This window comes from Nothobranchius furzeri, chromosome 1 (assembly GCF_043380555.1).
Source record: "Nothobranchius furzeri strain GRZ-AD chromosome 1, NfurGRZ-RIMD1, whole genome shotgun sequence".
Classification (NCBI taxonomy): Eukaryota; Metazoa; Chordata; class Actinopteri; order Cyprinodontiformes; family Nothobranchiidae; genus Nothobranchius; species Nothobranchius furzeri.
The window spans coordinates 65,309,843-65,334,663 of NC_091741.1; the positions used below are offsets into that span (position 1 = coordinate 65,309,843).

The window sequence follows — 24,821 nt, forward strand, 5'->3', positions numbered from 1 at the left end:
TCAGATTTTTATTTTACTTCCACAAAATGCAAGTTCTGAATTAAATATTACTGAAACGGGACGGCTTGTTGTCAGATTTAAAAGCCGCCGCTTGTTAATTACACCGTCATTTTTGAAGTCAGGCAGTCCAAATGACAGCGGAGAGGCCCGCTGGCTGTTGCACACATGCGCAGTGGGCATTGTTTTACCCCAACAATCCGAATGGCTGTGCACATGCACGTCAATCGGAATGAAGAACGGAATAAACCACCTCTCTCAATCGGATTGAAATTTCAATCCGATCGGGCCGAATCGGATCAGAATATTCTGATTGACATGTTTACATGCAGAATTTTCAATCTGAATGGGCATTCAATCCGATTAAATATGCGCATGTAAACGTGGCTAATGTAAGGCAAGTGATACCTGAACCCAAAGTAACAAGTAATCTGAAGAGCAACGTTCATTATGTCTTCAAAACAAGAATTAAAGAACTGACTGCTCTAGAAGACGTACTTAAGGTGCTGGAATCGGACTCCAGTGAAAGACTTGGAGAAGAGGCAAATCTTTCGCAAGATGATCTCCAGTTTTTGACCAAAATGAAAGAAGAAATTAGACACAAAGAAGACGGACATCTTGAAATGCCTCTGCCTTTCAAACAGAGTAGGCCAGAGTTACCAAATAACAAACCATGTGCCGTCCAACGCCTTAAGTGCTTGGAGAGGAGGCTCAAGAGAGACCAGAAATATCAGGCAGATTACATGAACTTCATGAAGGACATTATCAGTCGTGGTGAAGCAGAAAGGGTCCCAGAAGAGGAGCTTGATAGACAATCAGCTTGGTATATTCCTCACCATGGCGTATACCACCCTAAAAAACCAGAGAAACTGCGAGTGGTCTTTGATTGCTTGGCAAGATTTCAAGACATGTCATTGAATGACTACCTTCTTACAGGTCCTGAGCTCACAAACACCTTGGTGGGAGTTCTTTGTAGATTTCGAAAAGGCCCAGTCGCTATGATGTGTGATGTGGAAAGAATGTTCCATCAATTCCATGTAAAGCCTGAAGGCCAAGATTACTTGAGGTTCTTATGGTGGGAGAATGATAATCTCGAGGCTCCACCATCAGTTTTTCGGATGAAAGTCCATTTGTTTGGAGCAGCTTCTTCACCTGGCTGTGCCAATTATGGACTTAAACATCTAGCCACAGAAGGTCAGGATCGATTTAACGAAAGCACTGTCAGGTTCATCCGAAGAAATTTTTATGTTGATGATGGACTGGTGAGTGTAGGGTCTGATGCGGAGGCAATTGAACTGATCAAGGAAGCTAGAGAGCTTTGCAGTGCAGGCAAGCTTAGACTGCACAAGTTCATTTCCAACAGCAAGAAGGTATTGGAATCAATACCAAGGGAAGAATGTGCTGACAGTGTCAAAGAGCTGGACATAGATTTAGGGGAGCCACTCCTAGAAAGAGCACTGGGCGTGCAATGGTGCGTATCCTCTGATGACTTGCAGTTCAGAGTAACTGTCAAGAAACACCCGATGACGAGAAGGGGAGTGCTATCCACAGTAGCTTCCATCTACGATCCTCTGGGTTTCGTAGCACCGTTTGTTTTGCGTGGTAAGTTTATCTTGCAACAGTTGAGTCGAGAGAAAGTTAGTTGGGATGAACCACTTTCAGAGGAGTGCAGATCACAGTGGCAGTCATGGTTACAAGATCTCCATAACTTGTGTCAAGTAAAAATTAAGAGGTGCTACATACCAGCAAGCTTCATAGATATCAAGCAGTACAAGCTACATCACTTCTCAGATGCTAGCTTCACAGGTTATGGGGAGTGCACTTATCTAAGAGCAGTGAACTGCTGCTGTAATTGTGTTTTGTGAGATTTAAAACATCTTTTTCCGTGGCAGCTCCAAGACTCTGGAATGAGCCTCCATTGCACATTTGGCAGTTTTCAACCGTAGCGGTTTTTAAATCGAAGCCGAATATCCGTATTTATTATCTGTCTTTTAACTCTGTGGTGTGACTGATACTGTCGCTATTTTATTCTGATCTCTTACGGTTTGATTCATATCAGATGTCACGTGTTGTTTTTACTTGTGTCTGTAAAGTGCTTTACAAATAAAGTTCCAGTCGAGTTGAGATTTTAAAGAGGTTTTCATTGTTCAATGAGTTAAACTCAGACATCTTCTTGGATGGGTGTGGACCTAAACATCATGATGCAGTTAGGCAACGAGGACACCTTCCTTACTCCAGACACAAAGTGTGTGTTGGCGGCCATCTGCTTTAGTTTATCAGGAACAATGAATGTTCCACCTGCTGTTTCTGGAGGTACTGACCTGTCTGTGGACATCTGTGGGGGAGAAATCTCCCAGAGCTTCCCAGGTCAGCCCCGATTCATCCTCCTCATAAAACCGCACCTGGATATCATCTACACACACACACACACACACACACATACACACACACACACACACACAAATACATTGGTTCTTTTTCCGTACAGTAACATGTCTGAAACTGGGACCAAACCAAGGCTCACAACAGGAAAGCAACATAATGCAGCACATCTCTTCCTCCTAAGGGATTTGCATATAAGGGGAAGTCCCTTAAATTTAACTTACTCCAAATTAAAAAACAACTCTTGCAATCAGCGTCCAACCAGGAAATACCTGCAGGATAAAATCAGCACCCAGCAGAGCGGCTGTGGAACAACACCCACGGCACTAAACTGTCAGGTATCACACCTTTAAGGCTTTGGTTTCGTGCTCCAGCATCTTCCAGGTCATTGAGTAACGCAACAGAAAAAAATCCCCCTCCCTGACCTTTCTGGACTTTGTCACAGAGCAGGTAGACTTCCTCGCCTCCAGTCACACAGCCAGCAGTCCGATCCATCCGCACAATCTTCAGATTGGACGCATTCGGAGCCTCTGAGGAAAGAAAAAGACAACAGACTGTTCACCGTTGTAAATAAACAGCAAAGAGAAACCGATCACCGGGTCTTTTCCTGAATTCAAAAACGAGTCGGGTTTCACCTGGAAACAGTTTCTTTAAAACATTTGTCTTTTTAATCAATCAGTAAAGAGTTGATTTAATCAAAAATATCGGCAGTTATCGGGTAGGTGAAAATATGAATCAATTCCAGTTTTTTCCAAATGCAACTAAAACATTATTGTCTCCTTTTATCGGTTAAAGTGGGACCTTCAGATGTTAATGTGACTGTTCAGACTAGCCAGTAAAAAAACAGCTGATGTTAGCAGCTTTTCTTTTTATCTTCTGTACCTTTAAGATTTAATTATAATATAACGTAAACGTGTCAATGTTTGATAACTGACCTTCTGGAAATATGAAATTAACTCAGAACAATGCTGCAAAATCTACGATTTGTCACAAGAACATGATTAATCAATCAATCAATCAAATTTTATTTGTATAGCACCTTCTACAACATTATCCGAAGCCCAAGGTGCTGAACAACATCATTAAAAGAAAAACATTCTCAATACATGGGCATAAAAGCAGGATAAAAACATAAAATCATAAAATAGCAAGCAAACAGCATTACAGATAAGAGATATTGGAATAAGATCAATTGATAAAAAAAAAACAAATGTCGGACAAAATAAAATCAAGCATCCGGTTTAAAAAGAAGAATAGTTAAAACCATAATGTTAGGGCAATTCAAGTGACCCTAGCGCTGAAACGCAATCAGATAAAAATGAGTCTTTAAACGAGACTTAAAGACTTGAAGGGATGGTGCCTGCCTAATGCTCAGTGGCAATTCGTTCCACAGAGTTGGAGCCAAAATAGAAAAAGCACGACTACCCCTCGATCGAAATTTCGACCGGGGGACCACCAGAAGTTCCTGCTCGGCTGAGCGAAGAGACCGAGATGGAGCATACCTGTTCAAAAGCGCAGTAATGTACGAGGGGGCACTGCCCTGGAGGGCCTTATAAACGAGAGTTAAGATTTTAAACTGAGCTCGATATTTTACCGGGAGCCAGTGCAGAGCATCCAGCACTGGGGTAATGTGCTCTCGACATCTAGTGCCTGTCAGGAACCTAGCCACAGAGTTCTGCACAAACTGGAGCCGTGCAACCGTGCACTGGGCCAGACCAGCATACAGAGCGTTGCAGTAGTCCAGCCGAGACAGGACGAAGGCATGCAACACAGACTCCAGATGAGCTCTGGACAGCAGAGGCCTGATCCTGGATAGTCTTTTCAGGTTAAAGAAACAGGACCTCACCACTGTATTTACATGAGTGTCAAGATTAAGTGCTGAGTCGATTTTAATCCCCAAATTACTGACCATTTTCTTTTCATAGGGTGTCAATGGGCCAAGGTCAATATCAGCACCAGAGCCATTTCTTCTGCCAGGACTAAGTATTATCACTTCCGTTTTGCTCTCATTTAGGTGCAAAAAATTAGAAGCCATCCAGCATTTTATGTCCTTCAAGCAATCCAGTAAATGAGAAACTGATCTATCCTCCCCACGTTGAAGAGGGAGATAGATCTGGCAGTCATCAGCAAAGAAATGAAATTTCATATTATGCTGGCGAAGGAGGACTCCAAGAGGAAGCAAATACACTGCAAATAGGAGAGGACCAAGGACAGAGCCCTGTGGCACACCCCAACGAAGTTTCACGCTGGGTGACGTTACCTCACCCATCTGAACACTAAATGTCCTGTCTTGAAGATAAGAGCGAAGCCATTGGAGGGCCTGCCCAGTTATCCCCACCCAATGCTGTAGTCGGTCCAGAAGGACTTCGTGGTCGACTGTATCGAAAGCTGCAGATAAGTCAAGCAATAGCAGAACAACATCATTGTCCATGTCACAGGCTAAAAACGTGTCATTAAAAACCATTAAAAGAGCAGATTCAGTGCTGTGGCCTTTCCTGAACCCTGACTGAAAGGTTTCCCATAAATCATTTGTGTCCATAAAGGAAACCAATTGTGAATACACAACTTTCTCCAGCAGTTTGGAAAGAAAAGGGAGTTTTGAGATGAGCCTGTAAGTTGAAAAGGTTGTTCTCCTAAATCTCTCCAGTTCTGCGAAAGATTCAGGAAATCAGAACTTGTTTCTCACTTTTACATGAAGCATCCTCAGCTAAAAATAAGTAATACCACTTCAGAAAACTTTTCTACAGCTGCTTTCAGGAGAAAACAAATGTAACGCAGGGATCATCCAGGGGCGCCATAAAGCGGTGAAAGATTAGGAAGATTCTAAGGGCCCACAGCTGTCAGGGGCCCAAAAAAGTTTCAAAGTTGAATAAAAAATAAATAAAGTTAAAAAATCACAAGTACTTTACTTTGCAGTATTTTTTCTCATTTAAGACATTAAACAAACAATCTTTTAGTCTTTATGAAATGTGTATTTATTCAGAGGTCCCTACTTTATTTTGACTAATTAATTTGAACACCCCCCCCCACCTAACGGCATAAAATGGTACAGTCCACCTGGCCGAGGGGCGTGTAGCAGGCCAGGCTAGCTCACGCAGCAATCAGACAGCAGAGTGCGCCAAGGCTGCATGTCTGCAAAAACACTGCATGTCTGCAAAAACAAAGTCTGGGTCACAGAGAAGGAAAGAAAGAAAGGAGAAAGGACAGGCAGAAGACAGGGCGTCAGTATGTCACACAGTTTTTCTCAAAGAAAGGTGGGTTTAGTTGGTGAGTGGTTAAATTCAACCTTTTTGCTAGCTTTGATATCCACAGAGAGAGGAACTATGTTTCATCTAATTATGGTAAGTGGGTTGTCGTCCTTGTCCCAACCAGAATCAGCAGCTGATGATATGTCAGCAGGTGTCCCCTCACAACCCAATGAACCTCAAGAAGGTGAGCAATGTAGCATGTTAGCTAGCAGCCTCATTTAAGGGCTCTGTGGGAATCACTTAAGGCTCTCTTCTTTATCAGTACTATTACAAAGGAATATAAAAAGAATATTTTGGTGATAAACACATTGTTTTTCCCACATAATGATAATTATATATATCAATCAGTAAAAAAGTATACATTGTTTTGGATGCTGGGCAGGTTGAAGCATTGTTATTTAGTCCGTCACCAAGTATGTCACTCAGGAGCATTATTAATTATATCACTGTAAATAATAAATCTTGTTGTGTACAATCAAGGCTGAATATATTTTTAGCTGTTTTTTTTTGTTGTTGAGAAAAATGGGTTTCTAAAGACTTATTTTATATAATATATAATTTATATACTTTAAAATTTTATGTAACCCTAACTGACTCCGGTTTGAACTGTGTGCTTATTCATTTTGTGTCTATGATGAAGCCATGGAGACTTAATAAAGAAGTCACCTTGTGAACAGTGAATCCTTAATTTTTGTCAGTCATAAAGAAATACTTGATTTCAAGAGGAAAGACAGCTGAAAATGTAGTTATGCAAAGCTTTGACACAACATGGAAATTTAATTAGATATCCAAATTTGAATTTTATCATCAAATAAATTTTTAGAATAAATAAACAAATTTTAAGGGAGTAAAGGGGAAAAGGAGATTAACACCTTTCAGCTTGTGCATTTCCTGCTTTTTCCAGCAGTGATATTGCTAATTCTGTTGAAGGAAATTCACTGTTTACTGAGAGACAAATGGTGAAAATGATATGTAAATAAGTAAGAATGCATGTAGGCCTACATAATTAAGCAAAACTGAAACACTAATATAAAGTATACACATTTTTTTTCTCCCTTCGAATCTGGGAGGGTGGAACCCCAGCTCCAGCTATGGACGAGCCCCCAGGGGGCCCAACTTGATATTTTTTCATGGGGCCCAAAATCTCTGGCAGCCCCCCTTGGGATCATCACACATTAAAGAAGCAACAGAAAACCGCAGGAGGAAACAAACGTAACAGAGGGATCATCACACGTTAAAGAAGCAACAGAAAACCGCAGGAGGAAACAAACGTAACACAGGGATCATCACACGTTAAAGAAGCAACAGAAAACCGCAGGAGGAAACAAACGTAACACAGGAATCATCACACGTTAAAGAAGCAACAGAAAACCGCAGGAGGAAACAAACGTAACAGAGGGATCATCACACGTTAAAGATGCAACAGAAAACCGCAGGAGGAAACAAACGTAACACAGGGATCATCACACGTTAAAGAAGCAACAGAAAACTGCAGGAGGAAACAAACGTAACACAGGGATCATCACACGTTAAAGAAGCAACAGAAAACCGCAGGAGGAAACAAACGTAACAGAGGGATCATCACACGTTAAAGAAGCAACAGAAAACCGCAGGAGGAAACAAACGTAACAGAGGGATCATCACACGTTAAAGATGCAACAGAAAACTGCAGGAGGAAACAAATGTAACACAGGGATCATCACACGTTAAAGATGCAACAGAAAACTGCAGGAGGAAACAAACGTAACACAGGGATCATCACACGTTAAAGATGCAACAGAAAACTTCAGGAGGAAAGCAGAAACCAAAACATGCAAACACTTCTACAAGCTCTGGTTGTAAAACATGAAAATAAACAGTGAAGACAAACAGAAAGGTTGTAGGACTGTAGTGGTGAAGTCAGAGCAGGTTTCTGTTGTCTGAGAAAACGTTGCAGCAAGAGGAAGGAAACGAAACCAGGAAACAAAGAATCTCACCCTGCAGAAGGTTCAAATGATCAGAGGCAAAGTCAGATTATAATCTGGCTCCGTCTTTGATCTCCACCACTCACAAGCTAGGTGAGTTCATTTGAAAAGGGAAAAGTTTCAACTGTTTAGATCTACAAATTCAGTGAAATGATCCAAACAAGCAAAGAACAGAGGCAGAAACCCAACCAGGCGACAGCTCCTAGGCTTTTCTGTCAGATAAAATAGTTAAAGACCAAGTTCAATCATGTTTTCAATAAATCTGCAGTGGTCTTTAATGTAAACAAATGGCTTGTGAGTGGAAAACGGCTCTGGTGCTGCTGTTTCAGGAGCTAGAATTTAGCCAGAGCAGAGCAGAAGTAGCTTCACTGGCTGCCTGTTAACTTTAGGGTCAGTATAAAGGGCTGTTAAATGGCTACATGGCCTAGCCTCCCAGTGTTTTTCTGAGCCCTTGGTTGCTCACTCTTGTCTCAGTTCCTGAAGTCTACTGATCAGCTCCTGAGGTGCTGAGAATGAAGTGGAAACTCAGAGATGAGAGGTTTCTTGGCAGCAGCCCCAATGTCGTGGAACACGCTGCCATTATATATTAGGATGGCCTCCTCACTTGTTGATAGGGATGTCGAGTTCCGATATCGGAAATAAGTCTATCGGCCCAAAAACACTATCGGATTATATTGGACTACATCAAAAATATCTGATATAAGGAATCTGTTCCACTTCGAATTTCATTCCAGCAATTCTATCCAGCAGCTCCCAGATTCAACATGCAAAGCCCACGTGATCAGAACAGTGCATGTTAGCAAAGTAGCAAGAGCTATGTCAATCGTGTGGGAGCAGTTTTTGTTAAAGTCCGTAAATGACAGTGTGGCTCAGTGCAACATTTGCCATAGACAAATTTCCCAGGGTGGAACAGAACCGGGAAAGTTTAATGCATCCAACCTCATTGCACGTTTGAAACAGCCTCACAAAATACTGCACGAGGATTTTTGCAGTGTGTGAAATTGAAACTTAGGACACTCAACTTGTAACAGTTTGTCAATGGACAATATTGTGATTTTTTTCCATATGTCCCTGCCCTCAGCAGTTCATATGCCAACAATAAAACATAACTGAAGTGACCTTGAATCAATATTTAGCACTTTTAAAATAATTATTTTTGTTTGTTTACTCAAAATATTCTTAGTCTTTTCATTTATTTATTTTTTATTCATTTGTTACACATTGTGTTTAAGGTTCACATTTATGAAACCAATGGTTAATAAAAAATTGGTCGGTTCTTACTGTTGCTGGCTTTTGTTCTCCGATTGAGTAATATCACTTGATTAAGTCTTTCATACATTCCAAACTACGAAATAGGTATCGGATCGGATTGGTATCGGTGAGTACTGAAGGCTGCAATATCGGTACAGTTTCAGAAGAGAAAAAGTTGTATCGGGACATCCCTAGCCTTAGATCACTTTTCAGTTCTGTTTATTTCAGCGTGACGGTTTTCTTCTGCTCCTTCTTTTATGCATTGTTCGGTTTTTATGTTTTGAGGATTTTTAGCATAATGTTATCTTTAGCATTGCTGTTGCCTTTAGTGTACTTGTTTTTATTGTTGTTAAGCAGTTTGATCAGCTTTTATGCTAACTACTATATAAATAAAGCTGACTTAACTCAACAAACTCAACTGTTAGGGGTGACAGGAAACCAGAGACCCTGGAGCAAACACGGGGAGAACACAAATATCACAGAGAGGCCCAGTCAGGATTAGAACCTGCCACCCTGTTCCTGTGAGTCTACAATGTGAACCGCTGCACTTTCATGCAGCCCAACATCCAGAGCAGGATTTTAATTTTGCTCTGACACAAATCTGGTGGGATCCATGATGGTTAGTTGTGATTTCAGCATTCCACGGTTCAGAACTTGATTTCAGTCCCCGGAACAAAGAATAAATGAAAGGAAGTTAACGGGGCTATAAAAGCGATTTTCTATCCCGCTTTGCCGTTCACCCTGAATCACACATATGTTGTACTTTAAATGATAAATATTCCTGTGTTTTGATTATGTCCATCACTTACTTAGAGATTTATGAGCTTGTAAAAATTCATAATTAAAATAACAAATCAGACGTTGTGCCCCCCCGTCCCCCCGAGACCTCCGCCTATGAGTAAGACTGGTCCATTTCTGTGTTCCTGTGCAATTGGACTCACTGCTGTCGTAGATTGGTTCTGACACCACCGGCTCGAGCCGCCTGGAGAAGCCTCCATCGCTGTCGGGGAGGAAGGCGGTGAACATGAGCCGAACCACGCTGAGGTCCATCTCTTTGGCCTGATTGGCTGCTGCTATGCTGATGATGTTGCGCTGGTGGTCTGAGATGTAAAACACAAAATACACAAGTTGAAAAGTGAAGCTTTGATCGCTTCATTTTTATCGGTTCTTATCTTGAGTTTTGATTGATCATTTTTTCAAATTTCTTTTAAAGTTTCAGTTGTCGTCGTCGTCGTCTTCCTCCGCTTATCCGGGTCCGGGTCGCGGGGGCAGCATCCCAACTAGGGAGCTCCAGACCGTCCTCTCCCCGGCCACCTCCACCAGCTCTTCCGGCAGGACCCCAAGGCGTTCCCGGACCAGATTGGAGATGTAACCTCTCCAACGTGTCCTGGGTCGACCCGGGGGCCTCCTGCCGGCAGGATATGCCCGAAACACCTCCCCAGGGAGGCGTCCAGGAGGCATCCTGACCAGATGCCCAAACCACCTCAACTGACTCCTTTCGATCCGGAGGAGCAGCAGTTCTACCCAGAGTCCCTCCCGAATGTCCGCGCTCCTCACCCTATCTCTAAGGCTGAGTTTGAGTTATTCTCTACAATTTCTAATCTTTTGTCCTCAGTTTTAGAAAACTTCTGAAATAAAAAAAAATAAAAAATCTCAAATTTGAAAAATATTAACTGTGAAAATAAAATTAAAAACGATGAATGTGTTTAGAAAATAAAAATAAATGTCTATCCAGTCAAGTAAGACCAAGTACACACTTTGATCCAACACATTGTTGTGATCTCTAGTACAAATGAATGCCTTGTGAGTCAATCTCTGTAGGAAAAAGCTCTAGAACTAAAAGTGAGCCAGAGCAGAGGAGCGCTTCAGATGACGTTGGACGGTTTGGAGTCTTATTTCATGATATTAGAAGATCTCGCTTCCAATTGGCTAACAGCAATGCAACTCTACCACCGACTCCATTTATTCTGCAAAGTTGATGTTTTATCTCCACAAATAACACAAACCTGAAGGAGTTCTGCTGTGTGGTAGGGTAGCTAATGCTAACGGTTAGCTTCTACAAGCAGAGACGTGCTCTGCTGTTTCCTGGAAATTCCCCGTCGCGAGCCAAAATGGGTGAGCTAATGAATGCATTAGCAGATCAGCTGATCGGAGCACTGATCTGAGTGACGCTCAACAAAAGCAAAAGTAATTGGATGAAACATCAACCTTATTTTGAGCTTTATGATGTTGTTAAGGTGGACCTTAAACTGATGATGACGATGATGATGATGATAATTCTCTGTATTTAAAGAAGATGAAGCACTCTGACTGGTAGAGGCAGGTACCAGCGACTGACCTGAGAGTTCTCGTGGGATTCGGACCTCCCCCTGCAGCACGTCGATCTCAGGGTGGATGGCGACCCCACAGCTGTACCCCATCCTGAAGGCTTCCACCATCCTCTCCTCCAAAGTCTTTGCCACGTTCTTCTTGGTCACATGGAGGATCCCCAGGTTGGGAAAACTAACAGAAACAAAAGTTACTGTCAGCACAGAACTGAAGGTGTGTTCAGTTCTTACTCTATTTTAGAATCAAGAAAACAGATCAGCATTTACTGTCAGACAGGTCAAATAAAGTTACATCGACTCGTTGATATCTTACCTCCATACAAATTACAAGCCAAAAGAAAACATTTTTTTCATTCTTTGTTTTAATATTTGAAAGAAAAAAAAACTGAAGATGTTAGGAGCTCTCACCCATGGCTTGTTAGAACACAGATCTGTTGTCTGTCTGAACTGCTGTGACTCGTTCTACTTTCCCCTCTCCTCATTCTGGACATTTCTTAAAAAGTCACTGATTTCCTGCAGCATTAGTTTCTTTGTCTGACTGAACAAAGAGTTCCTGATCATTTTAATCTGCTCGGCTCTTCAAGTCTTACAACAGAGAAGCTTCAGGTTGTGTGTGGGTGATGCAGACCTGATGCTGGAGTCTTTGGACTGCATTTCTGCGATGCAGATGCCTTTGTCACACAGTTTCCCCACCAGGCTGTGAGCATGAAGCTGAGGCATGGGGGTCAGAGCCGTCACCAGCTGGACCACCACCCGGGCCTTACCCTGGTAATTACAGATCTGAAACACCAACACAACCACAGAAACATTGTGATAAACACCCAGAGGATCTAAAGGAGGTGAGATCTGTCAGATGAAGGTTTTTTGAGTCCTTCTGAGTTCTACAGATGAGTCACAAACACTTCAGACCTTTTCTCTGCTGCGGTTCACGGAAACTTTCTCCTGGGACAGATGACTCACCACTGCATCTCATCGCCACTAACATCAGAGATCAGCTATAGAATTAACCAGTCAGCCCACATGTTACACAAAAGTGAGATAAATCAGCTTTGAGTGTTCGGTGAGATAGAAGAGCCTTATCGCGCTCTCAGAGATCACATGATGGTTTTCTGTTCAACGTGTGGATATCAGTCAGAGAAGAAGGATCATGATATGATGCGATACGCCAACACCGATAATATCCCAGTAAGGCAGTTTGTAACAACAAATCATCAAACTGTCCTAAAATATTACATTTAATTCTCAGGTTTTTTGAACCTCACCAAACATCTGCAGCATTTCTCCCATTGTTTGTGCTTGTTGTCATTTAGATTTTATAAAAGATGTAGATTCTAGTTCTCAGGGCCGTTACCAACTTCTGATTCCTCAGAGCTCTGCCCATCTAGGCTTTGATCGATTCTGACTGATGTCTAACGACTATAATTAACGAAAAGAGAAAAGAGGCAAGAGAGTTTGTTGGCTTTTGGTAATGGTGGACATGGTGGAACCACCTCAAATGTTCTCCCTCTACCAAGAGGATTGCAGGTTGGAACCCTGGCTCCTGCAGTCACGGGCAAGACACTGGTGCCTGTGCTTCCATTAGTGTCCCAGGACAGCTGTGGCTCTGATGTAGCTCATCACCATCTACACTCACCCAAAGGATTATTAGGATCACCATACTAATACGGTGTTTGACACCTTTCGTCTTCAGAGCTGCCTTAATTCTACATGGCATCGATTCAACAACGTGCTGAAAACCCATATTGATAGGATCTTGATAGCATCTTGCAGTTGATGGAGAGTTGTGGGATGCACATCTGGGGCACGAAGCTCCCGTTCCACCACATCCCAAAGAATCTCTATTGGGTTGAGACCTGATAACTGCAGGGGCCACTGTAGTACAGTGAACTCATTGTCATGTTCAAGAAACCAATTTGAAATTATTAGAACTTTTTGACATGGTGCACTGTCCTGCTGGAAGTAGCCATCAGAGGATGGGTACATGGTGGTCATGAAGGGATGGACATGGTCAGAAACAATGCTCAGGTAGCCCGTGGCATTTAAACCATGCCCAGTTGGCACTAAGGGGTCTAAAGTGTGCCAAGAAAACATTCCCCACACCATTACACCACCACCACTTACAAAGCATGATGGATCCATGTTCTCATTCTGTTTACGCCAAATTCTAACTACCATTTGAATGTCTCAATAGAAATCGAGACTCATCAGGTCTGGCAACATTTTTCCAGTCTTCAACTGCCCAATTTTGGTGAGCTGGTGCAAACTGTAGCCTCTTTCTCCTATTTGTAGTGGAGATGAGTGGTACCCAGTGGGGTCTTCTGCTGTTGTAGCCCATCCGCCTCAAGGTTGTGCGTGTTGTGGCTTCACAAATGCTTTGCTGCAATCCTCGGTTGTAACGAGTGGTTATTTCAGTCAAAGTTGCTCTTCTATCAGCTTGAATCAGTCGGCCCATTCTCCACTGACCTCTGGAATCAACAAGGCATTTTCGCCCACAGGACTGCTGCATACTGGATGTTTTTCCCTTTTCACACCATTCTTTGTGAACCCTAGAAATGGCTGTGTGTGAAAATCCCAGTAACTGAGCAGATTGTGAAATACTCAGACCAGCCCGTCTGGCACCAACAACCAAGCCACTCTCAAAATAGCTTAAATCACCTTTCTTTCCCATTCTGACATTCAGTTTGGTGTTCAAGAAATTGTCTTGACCAGGACCACACCCCTAAATGCATTGAAGCAACTGCCATGTGATTGGTTGATTAGATAATTGCATTAAGGAGAAGTTGAACAGGTGTTCCTAATAATCCTTTAGGTGAGTGTATGTGTGAATGACCAACTGTAGTGTGAAGCACTTTGGAGTCCCTCATTCAGAAAAGTGTTACATGTGCAGGTCATAATAATGAATAAAGTCATTACAAGATCATAAAACGTCTAGAGTTTAGTTAGAAAAGTAACATAGGATTAAGAATCTGTCTATAGTTTTGAGGAGAATGTTCTATAGAAAAGTATGAGCTCCAGTTTGCTGTCTGATTTGAATAATTATTCCTAATTTTTTTCCTGAGGTTAGCTGACATGCTTCCTCGTGTAGCCATCTTGATAGTCTTTTGATTTATTCCCTGTCTGTGAGGTGTTCCCTTTGGTGTTATCTCTGTCTTAGATGAAGGAAATCAGATCTGACAGCCTTCCCTGTTAGCGTGTCAGTCGTGTTTTTTTGTATATTTGATGCAGGAGCGGTTCAGCTACTGCAATAAATAAACACAAGCCCACTTCCTATTCCCGGTCCCGTCAGCCACTTGAAGCGATGACAGTCAAACACATTTCCCAGAAACACAGCACGAGCTGCAGTTTGAGGGGTTTCTGACTAAAAAGCTGTTTCACTTCAAACTCCCAGTATGTTCAGTCCCAGGGTTTTAACACTCCCAAACACACAAGCATTTAAAACCCTGCGTTTCTGCTTCTGACAAGAAAAAACATGACACCTTTTTACTGAAGTGAAAGATCAAAGTAACTATGTGAGTGCCTCTGAAGCTGAAACGAATCCCCCCCCCCCCCCCCCCCCCGAAGAAATGTGGAATGCTGCCGTCGCCATGGCAACTCTGTCTCCCTATCCCAGCCTGGGCAGGACTGCAAGCTGCGAAGGCCGCTGAATCGTTCCAGTGTCACTGTGCCCTCTAAACCCAACGACCTCCTCCCCCTGTCCAGACTGAGGTTATCGCAGCTGTATTCACTGACATGTGGAGAGTCCCAAACCCTACCACCCCACCTAGTGGACACTTATGTTGTGTAATGTCTGAAGTCTTTTGCATTTCTGTCTGAGGTGTTTTTTGCATAGCAAAGCTGCCCTCCCTGTGGAGGATAACTCTGAAGTGCCTTTTTTTTTTCGTCCACCTGACCCAATCCTCATGTAAACCCCTCTGATCTCTATTAAGGTAGCGCGACTTGGGTTGCGAATGACCACAGTCACCAATTCTTGTCATTTGTCTTTGCCTATGTATGTCTGATCTCAGAATTGTGTGTACTGAAACTAATTTCCCTCTGGGATTAATAAAGTATCTTTGGATTGAATTGAATTAACTAGATAAATTGCATTTCTTGCATAAATGCTGTTTGAATGCTGGATAGCTGAAACTGCAAGCTGAAGCTGCTGAACAGCTGAACTGAAGCTGAAACTAAGCAAAACTGTCAAAATGAGCTGAATGTATTGAAAGATGTAGAAGCAAAAAGCACCAACAACCAAGCAAAGCACAAAAAGTAAGTGAATAATAGAGAAAAATTATCTTAAACAGCAGAAAACTGAAATCTGCAAACATTGAAAACTCTCAGCCAATGAGAGCAGCGAAGGAGGAGGGAGCAGTTCCTGCCTTCTGACTAGTGTTAAAATGTCAGCTATGCTGCTAGTTTTAAGTGTATAGAGCTCAGAAAGATTAAAAAAACAGCAGTATGTTATAGGCTCAATATTAGGCTTTTCACATTCATTTAAATGAGACTTGTTTGAGGATATCCTTATGCACTTGTGTTACCATGGTAACAGAACGCATGTAAAATTTAATACAAGATTCCTGAGACCAAGCTGGTCGTTTTGATGTATCATATGTGTGGGTGCTCGATCCTGCTTGGACAGAAAATGGTTGAACACTCTCAACCAATCAAAGAGCAGCACCGTTTTCCCGCCTTTTCCCCCGGCTGTTGGAGACATGCAGCTGTATTCCTGTTAATGAGAGAAGCCTTTAAATCTGTCCTTCAGAACTGAAATTGGACCTGTCAAACTTCTCATCACCATTCGGAAAGTACTGCACCGATTTGAAAAATTCAAAAAGTGTGGGCGGCAGAAGGCTTTGATGGTCATGTGTGTCTTGTGTGCCTAACACAAATGTTCTACAAGATATGCGGAGAACATTTCAGCTGTCTGTCGGCCACAGCTGCCCTTTTTTTAAAGGGGTTTAAATGACGGAAAGCTGGCACAGTCCTTCTGGAGCTTGTAGCACAAAAAATGTAATACCAACAGCAAAACCGAGGACATCACTTTGAAGCTGACAAAAAAAACTACTAAATTTGAGAAAATCATTAGTGTACTATAAAAGATGTGGTCGGTGGAAATTTTTGTTTCAAGATTTCATAAATCATGCATTTAACATGATGCTCAGATGTCATTTCAGACCTCTGACACGTCTCATCGCCATTCAAAAACTCCTGCACCTATTGGAAAAATTCAAAAAGCATGAGCGGCAGAAGGCTTTGATGGTCATCTGTGTGAATTTTTAGTTGCCTACCATGAATTGTCTAGAAGCTATGACGAGAACATTTTAGCTGTCTGAAGCCAATCGGAGGAGAAAATCTCAGTTTCTTTAACATGGGTTTCAATGAGACAGAATCAGGGTCTCTCCTCCTTCTGAGGCTTGTAGCGAAAGAAGGGTAACACTTAAGGACAAAATGAAACCCATTCTGAAAAGCTGACAAAAATTCCTACTTTTTGAGATATGATTTGTTTTGGTACTCCAAACAGTCTGGGTGTTGCAAAGAGTTGTTTCCAGAAAATGTGAAGGTCAAAAGTTAGTGTGGAAGTTTCAGTTTAGAGTGGTGAGACATTTTTTTTTTATTTTGAATATTCTCAAAGAAATGAACTGTACGACCACAAAGTTAGGAGTGCATTCGTGATTTATAGCTCAAAATGAAGGTATATCCGTTAGCTGCAAACCAGCATGTTTCATTTCAATCGGATTTACAGTTTTCTCAGGGCAATGCCAGAAATGGAGCAAAGGAGGGTCATTGCTCCTATCTCTCCCATTATAATTTTAGTGATTTTTTCAGAAAATCTCAAGCCGTACCTCAACTTCTACATGTTATTTTAGAAAAACTGTAATAGACATCAAAAATATTTTTTGACCAGTAATAACTGAAAGTGCTGCGCAGTGGTTAGAGCCATTGCCTTGCAGCAAGAAGGTCCTGGGTTTGCTTCCCGGCCTGGGATCTTTCTGCATGGAGTTTGAAAGTTCTCCCTATGCATGCGTGGGTACTCTCCGGGTACTCCGGCTTCCTTCCGCAGTCCAAAAAAAAAAAATACATGACTGTTAGGTTGATTGGTCCGTCTACATTTTCCTTAGGTGTGTGTTACAACCAAAGGTTGTAAGTTGTTTTGTTTTGTATTCATAATGTTTCTTAGTGCAGGTGCCCACATCCGATTGGTGAACCAGTGGCCTGGAGAGAGTCCTGATTGGATAATTGACAGGAGCAGAACTTTAAAGAGGGACATCAACACCACCTGCAGCTGATCCTCATTCTCTGCTCATCCCAACCTGCCACCATCCACTTAGTGTCCTGTGTTGAGTGCTGTATTAAGACCTGTCGTTAAACTTGTGGAAAGTAGGGGTGAACCTGCCATTTAAGTTCTTCATTCAGTTTTCTCCTGTTTTTGTAATCAGGGAGGTAAGTTTGGTTGCATTTCTTTTTCTATTTTAATTTGTAGGCAAGATGATTATTTAAGTTAGGGGTGTTTTGTTTGTTGTTCTGGCCTTTGGTTCACCCTGAGTTATATTTATCCTCCCTCGTTTTCAGTTAAAATAAAACTTGTAAATAAATAATTATCCTTGAATACAAGTCAAACTATGGTGTGGTACTTAGGATCTGTGAAAAATGGGAATCCACCTTCATGTTGTGGCCTGGCCCATCCTAGACAGGTTGTAACAGTGTGTGTGTGTGTGTGTGTGTGTGTGTGTGTGTGTGTGTGTGTGTGTGTGTGTGTGTGTGTGTGTGTGTGTGTGTGTGTGTGTGTGTGTGTGTGTGCGTGGTCTTGTGTGTCTCTGTGTTGCCCTGCGATGGACTGGCTCTCTGTCCAGGGTGTACCCCGCCTGATTGCCCATTGACCGCTGGGGATAGGCACCAGCCCCCCGCGACCCTACGTGGACAAAGTGGGTTCAGACAATGGATGGATGGATGGATGGATGGATAGCTGAAAGTCTTGAGTTTGTTGAAACTTGAATGAAGTCTCTAGGTTAAAGTTAACATATAAGAGTAAGAGTTCAAAAAAGTCATATGATTTAGCTGAAAATTGAGCAATCCCATTCATTTCCATGGGACCCAAAATCGCAGAAACAGCTGAATATCTCAAAAAGTATAAAATATTTTAATACCAAAAGCCATTGCTGGTATAAGCTGAAAAAGCTGAACGTTTTGATACCAAAATTGTGTTAATAGTTGAAGAATTGTGGAAGTAGTTAAATGCCAAAAATGTATGGAAGCAGAATAATAAACTAACTACATATAAAGAGAAACAGGATCACTATAGTTTGAATGCATTCAAACAATTAAAACTCATCTAGTGACTGATCTGACTTCCTGGGCAACTGTACCAAACAGCTGTATGTTCAGCAAACACACCTAAAATCAAATCGGATTACATATCATGCTCCTTTCAACTCGTACAAGTTCAAACAACAAAAATATTTGTTGCTAATGGTTCCTTCAGAAGTTGGCATTCTGCTCCATTTTTACAGCGTCAATGATGGACGGCTGCTCTGCTCGTACAAGGACAAACAAAGGGTTAACAGCGCCAGTATTTCTGGATAATGACTATGCTATTTCAGGGCCAGTGGGTGCTGGCACAGAAGCTACACATTAGAATGATAAGCTTTCATCTCTGAGGAGAATCTCATCACCTTTCCTGTTTATGATGCAACTTTGCCTCGTGGTAATAACCACTAGGCGTCATTGAGAGGAAATTCCCAACACACGTGAAACACGGCAATGGTGAGTGTGTCTGAACGTTTTGGACAGGTCTAGACCAGCAGAGGAATCTTCTGCAGAAATGTCCTATTCTGATCTTAGTGCTAAGATCAGAAAACTAGCAGCAAAAAGTTTTTTGCAGCTGGACCAAAGGCTGCAGAAGCGTTGGGGTTAGGAGAGCCAGACTACAATCCTATGATGATGAAAAAGTGTCCTAAGGACATCTGTTCAAAAGCACCTCCAACATCATTTTATTTTATTTTTTTCTCATTGTTTGTCCCCTGAGGTTGTGTCTGAGTTAAAGACGTCCTCCTCCATGAGACACTGAAGTCAACTAATGTCCTTCTTAACAGGAGCGACTAAAGTGATGCTCTCATGGGGACAAGTTGGTCAGAAAACAGAACTGTTGTTAGTTTTTAGATTCTGGACTTGGAAAGTACTAGTTTAAATAATTTCTTGGTTTTATAGTAAATGCAAAAAGCTTTACATGCTATGATAAATGACCCGCACTTGTATAGCATCATTCAGAATCAGAGGCTTCCAAAGCGCTAAAACTTTATGTTTAGGTCTTAAAAGATTCAAAACAAAGAAAAAGGAACAAAGTCTCACTGATGGATGAATACTTAATGTTCAAACAGCTCCGTTCCTTTAAAAAAATCCATCCATTTTCTTCCACTTGTCCAGAGTCGGGTCACAGGGGCAACAGTCTAAGTCGAGAGGCCCAGACTTCCCTCTGCCCATCCACTTGGGCCATCTCTTCTTGCAGGACCCCAAAGTGTTCCCGGGCCAGATTGGAGATGTACATGTTCCAATGTGTCTTGGGTTGACCCGGGGGCCTCCTGCTGGCTGGAGATGCCCGAAACACCACCCCATGAAGCCATCTAAGCAGCATCCTGACAAGATCAGATCACAACATGCCCTATAGGTTATAAATTGTAAGTCGCTTTGGATAAAAGCGTCTCCTAAATGAATAAACATAAACATAAGATGCCCGAACCACCTTAGCTAGCTCCTCTCAATGTAGAAGAGCAGTGGTTCTACTCCCAAGTTCCTCCTGAATGTCCGAGCTCCTCACCCTATCTCTACAGCTGAGCCTGACTATCCTCTGAAGGAAACTAATTTCTGCCGCTTGTATTTGCGATCGTCGGTCATTACCCAAAGGTCAAGACCATAGGTGAGGGTTGGGCGTAGATTGACCGGTAAATCGAGAGCTTTACTTTCTGGCTCAGCTCCTTCTTTACCACGACAGACCGGTTCAGCGTCCTTAACACTGCAGACACTGCCCCAATCTGCCTGTTGATCTCCTGCTCTCTTCTTCCCTCCCTCATGAACAAGACTCAAAGATACTTAGGGTGTTTGTCAATGTCAAGGAACCTTGCCCTGATGTCTTGACCCCGCCCGTTTGCCTAGGAGATACGTCATCAGGAGCCGCCAAGACGTGCTCCAATTGCTTCCACTGTTTATGTTCTACCGAGGCGTGTGTTCTCCGTTTGTTAGCTGTTAGCTAGCTGAGCAAGAACACAAGGGAGGTGTCTTGTAGCCTAGCCTTGATCAAAAATTACCCACAATACACATACACCGCGGTATTTTCAAAAAGACAGCGGATCAGAAACCGGCAGCTACTTCGGGGACAATTTTAAAGTATAAAAGTAAGTCAGCTAATTTTAAATGTTTTTCTTAGATCCAAAGAAGTTATCTGTTGTTGGTTAGTTGCTTAGTAGTTGCAGCTTTGGTGGCTAGCGGGTAGTAACTCGCTTATATTTTTTATTTAATAAACGTATACACAATTTAAAAAGTAAAAGGCTCATTTTATATTTATATTGAAACTTACACATATAAAATATAACATCATCTCCCGTGTCACGTGACGTAACGTGACCGCCATGGAAGCCGCGGTCACATGATGCAAGTCTGTTCCATTTAACCGTTTTCTTTGACCAAGGTCCTTGTAAGCAAGGTGCCTAACCTCGCAAGACATCACCTCGCAAGGCAAAGCGCATTGAGAAACACCCTTAAACTTCTCCACTTGAAGCAGGAGCCCTCTTCCCTCCCTGGAGTTGGCAAGTAGGGCTGCAACGACAAATCGATAAAATCGATGAAGAAATGCATTGTCAGCGCAGCTCATGTGTAGGCAGCAACTGAACAGACCAAAGCAGATCAGAATGAGAGAAAGCCGGTATTTCGATGAGGAACGACACACACTTAGAACAGTAAGTTGCTTACTGACGCACCATGGGCTGGCTAGCCGATAAGATCCCCTCCAAGGCACAGTGGCAGAGGGTGGTGCTCAATTATGCCTCTCTTGACTGTCTAACATGTTGACTGCACTGCAGGGATGAAGCTTCGCCAGGATGTGGAAACATTTTCTGCTGCACGTTGGACTGGATGTCTCTGCATTCTTTGCAAGAGCTTTGGTGAAGGAACACCGTTGTGTGAACGGACACCTGAATCTGAATTCTGAACTTGTATACATGTGAGGAAAGGGAGCCAAAGGTTTATGTTGTTGTTTATGTTTGTTATTGATGTGAAAATAAAATAAATAAATATATTTAAAATAAATAAATAATTTGCAGACACAAACACCCAATCTGTCTGGCCTCCAAACACGAAAGCACTGCGCAAGACCTTGTTAACAAACAAGGGAGCCGTAATATCTTTGCTCAAGGTCTCATGCAGAAGACGAGACTATATAACCATCACTTCATCCATACTTTGTCATGTGTAGTCATTTAGTTTAGAAAAATAGAATTAAAATCATTTTTATTACTATATTCTTGTTCCCTGAATAAGTCTAAGAACTAGGGCTGGGCAATAAATTGAAAATCTATCATTACCGAAATTTCTGACTCTTATCGTGATAATTTTTCCCATGTCAATAAATCTGATAGTAAAAAAAATGAAAAGATGTGTATGTTGGCAGCGTTCATGTCCCTTTAAGAAGCTGTACCACCTCGAGTCACGAAAAAATGTGACTCAACGCGATTCATGCGACAGCCCCATATAGTGGACAACTTTTGTCCATTTATCATTATCGAGGTGAAATCCTCAATATATTGTGATAATGATTTTAGGCCATATCGCCCAGCCCTAATAAGAATCTAAAGGAATACTAAATTAAATAGTTGAAGACCAATCAGATTGACATTTCATATTTATATGGAACATCACATCTTATTGATCATTTAATAAATCCTTAACGCTACAGTAGCACGTAATTTACAAATGCGTCTATCTGTGAACATAATTTAAACTGGATTATTGCTAACCCGTACATAATATATATATATATATATATATATATATGTCACCATTAGTTTTTGCAATAGAAATTAAATGTTATTAGCATTTCCAGTAGCTTACTACTGAACATGTTAATGAAATACATAAAATTTTACTGATCAAAGTTTAATTATGGATATATTTAGGTGATAGCATGTTGTTTTTCACATTATGAAACTTTTCTAATCCTGTTTTGTTGTTTAATAAAGTAAAGGAAGGAGAGAAAAAATGTTTCCGTAGCAGTTTTTAAATGTTCCCGTTTAATCCGATTAATTGAGTTGAGACCCCATCCGATTAATCAATGATCCAAATAATCGTTTGTTGCAAGCCACCCTTTTCAGGTCGATAACCATGTTAACAAGTTATTTTGGGTTTAAAGTGAAAAGACGTGTAGAACTACAAATGTAAAAATGAAATTCTAGGACCCCTTTAAAGGTTCTACATATTTTCTTGCTTCAGAAAGCATGAAATCCCTGAACATGCTGCTATTTCAAGATATAAATCAGTGATGTGGTAGATTGGTCTTTCTGGTTTAAAAAATGAGTCAGAACCATAATCATCCCTCTACTGCTGTGACACCATGACTATGACGTACTACAGGGGTTTTCCCACTCTGCACCCTTAGCATACGAACACCTTCAGTAGCATGCATGCATCTACCTGTACCAACCCTACAGAACCAGACTTCCTGCTGTGTTCCTGAGACTCCATCTCATCCGTGACGGAAAACTTCCACCTAAGCACGACATGACGTTACACCACATTACAAATATTTGGTTTCACCATCATCCCTCAGGAGCTTCCAGCTCAAAAGAAAAGAAAGAAACACTCAATTTAAAAGGTTTTTGAACTGTAGATGTTCTAATAACGATCCTACAGAGAAAATAAAATGACACCAAGTCAGAAGCTAAACTGAGCAGATTAGCAGCCAGTGTAAAGGCCATTGTTGGAACGTGTGAATCTGGAACAAATTAATCATCTTCACATGTGATTTTACAGCAAAGTGCAGCTGAGCGTGCAAAATGAAGAGGCAGCAGTGGGAATGTGGGGATTTCCCATGTTTTCAAGATTTTGGTCAGAAATGTGGAAGCTTCAGACTTCAAGTAAATGTCTAAACCAACAGAATGTAGACCGAGGCAGTCTCAAGAGAGGCAGCAGATATGTAAAAACCTAAGAGCTTGTGATGAACCTCTCAGAACAACACAGAGACACAACGCTGATCTTCTCCAGAACCACAGTGGTTCTCAGAGAGGAGTTGGATTCAGAACGCATTTCAGTTGGATTTATATCGTCAATCTAAATCTTAGCTGTCCCCTCAATCAGCTGTCCAACTGCCAGAATTAATGCCTTTAGCTAAAAGCCCCAAATCATCTATAAAACCTTCCTTTTGACCCAAGAAACCACTTATAGTTTCATTTGATTAGAAAATTGATGTTATCGAGGGCCAAAAGGGAAGAAATATTAAATACTTTTTTTAATTGATCAAATATTAATAAAATTTTGAAATAATGTGTTACATGTTTCTCTCTCTCTCTCTCTCTCTCACACACACACACACACACACACACACACACACACACACACACATGAATATATATATTTAATGATTTAAATATTTACTCCCCAGTCTGTTTCTGTTCTTGTATTTGTCCACCTTTGCTGATCAGTCAAGAGAGGAACCAACACTGATAACAACATGGTCGCTCCCTTGATGCAGCACGTCTAACCAGTAGGTTTGGTTCCATATTCTTATATTTTAGCAAGAGGAAAACACACTGATGACTGTAAGTAAAGTATGTAAGGTGAAAATGTCTCCGTTCTCCCACAGACTCTGGGTCATTGCATGATTCTGTTTCACCTGTTGGAATACCTCTCACCTACTGGTCAGAAATCCTAGAGAGCAGCCATGTTATTATCAGCGTCACTTCTCACTGTCTCTGATCAAACGTATTCATGATGAACAGCAATACAGATCATAAAATAAAGACAAAGCATAACACGTGATTTTATGATTGAAAAGTGTTTTTCGTTGTTAGAATTATTTATGTGTCATCATGCCACTTTAACCTCTTCATAGTGAAACAGATCACAGTTAAAGATCTGATTGCTGCAATCTGATGATTCCAGGTAAACATGTAACTGGAAGTTTCTTATGTCTGCTGTGAAACATTAACTCTAACTCTTTCTTACATCCAAATGAGATTGTGTTAAACCGGATCCGTATTCCTGACACAAGTCAATCAATCAATCAATCAAAGCTTTATTTATAAGCTTTATTTATATAAGTCATCAGCAGCACACAGGAAGTGTTACCTTCACTGCGGGGTAGGTCTTCCTGTTCTTCTCACTGGAGGCTCCTGGAAGGCCGCCGTGGGATGGACCTTCACACCCGTACCGGAATCTGAAGCCGCGCTAAAACACAGAGAGACAGAGTAAGGGAGGGAGTTATCATGGTAGACATTTATGAGTGACATAAATGAGATACGTTTACTGCATGTTTGGATCACCCCCAGTAGGAGCAGATCTACAAATCACAAACACCGCTCCAATTCAGATCAGGGAGGCCGTTCCTCCCAACAACACCTCTTCAGGTGTCACTGTCGTTGCCCACGCGAGCGTTAAAGTCCCCCAGCAAAACGAGGGTGTCACTGGAAGGA

General features: G+C 41.7%; 1 protein-coding gene across 2 annotated transcripts in view; it reads right to left on the reverse strand.

Moving 5' to 3' along the window:
• Positions 1 to 24,821, reverse strand: part of nfkb1 (nuclear factor of kappa light polypeptide gene enhancer in B-cells 1) — a 46,835-nt gene that overhangs the window by 10,215 nt on the left and 11,799 nt on the right. For both annotated transcript variants that reach the window (XM_015952294.3, XM_015952303.3), the window contains exons 5-10: positions 24,478 to 24,576; positions 11,798 to 11,949; positions 11,181 to 11,344; positions 9,784 to 9,942; positions 2,805 to 2,909; positions 2,319 to 2,410 (exon numbers count right to left, since the gene is read on the reverse strand). In XM_015952294.3, coding sequence (XP_015807780.3) covers positions 2,319 to 2,410; positions 2,805 to 2,909; positions 9,784 to 9,942; positions 11,181 to 11,344; positions 11,798 to 11,949; positions 24,478 to 24,576 — 771 coding nt within the window. The remainder of the gene's footprint in view (positions 1 to 2,318; positions 2,411 to 2,804; positions 2,910 to 9,783; positions 9,943 to 11,180; positions 11,345 to 11,797; positions 11,950 to 24,477; positions 24,577 to 24,821) is intronic.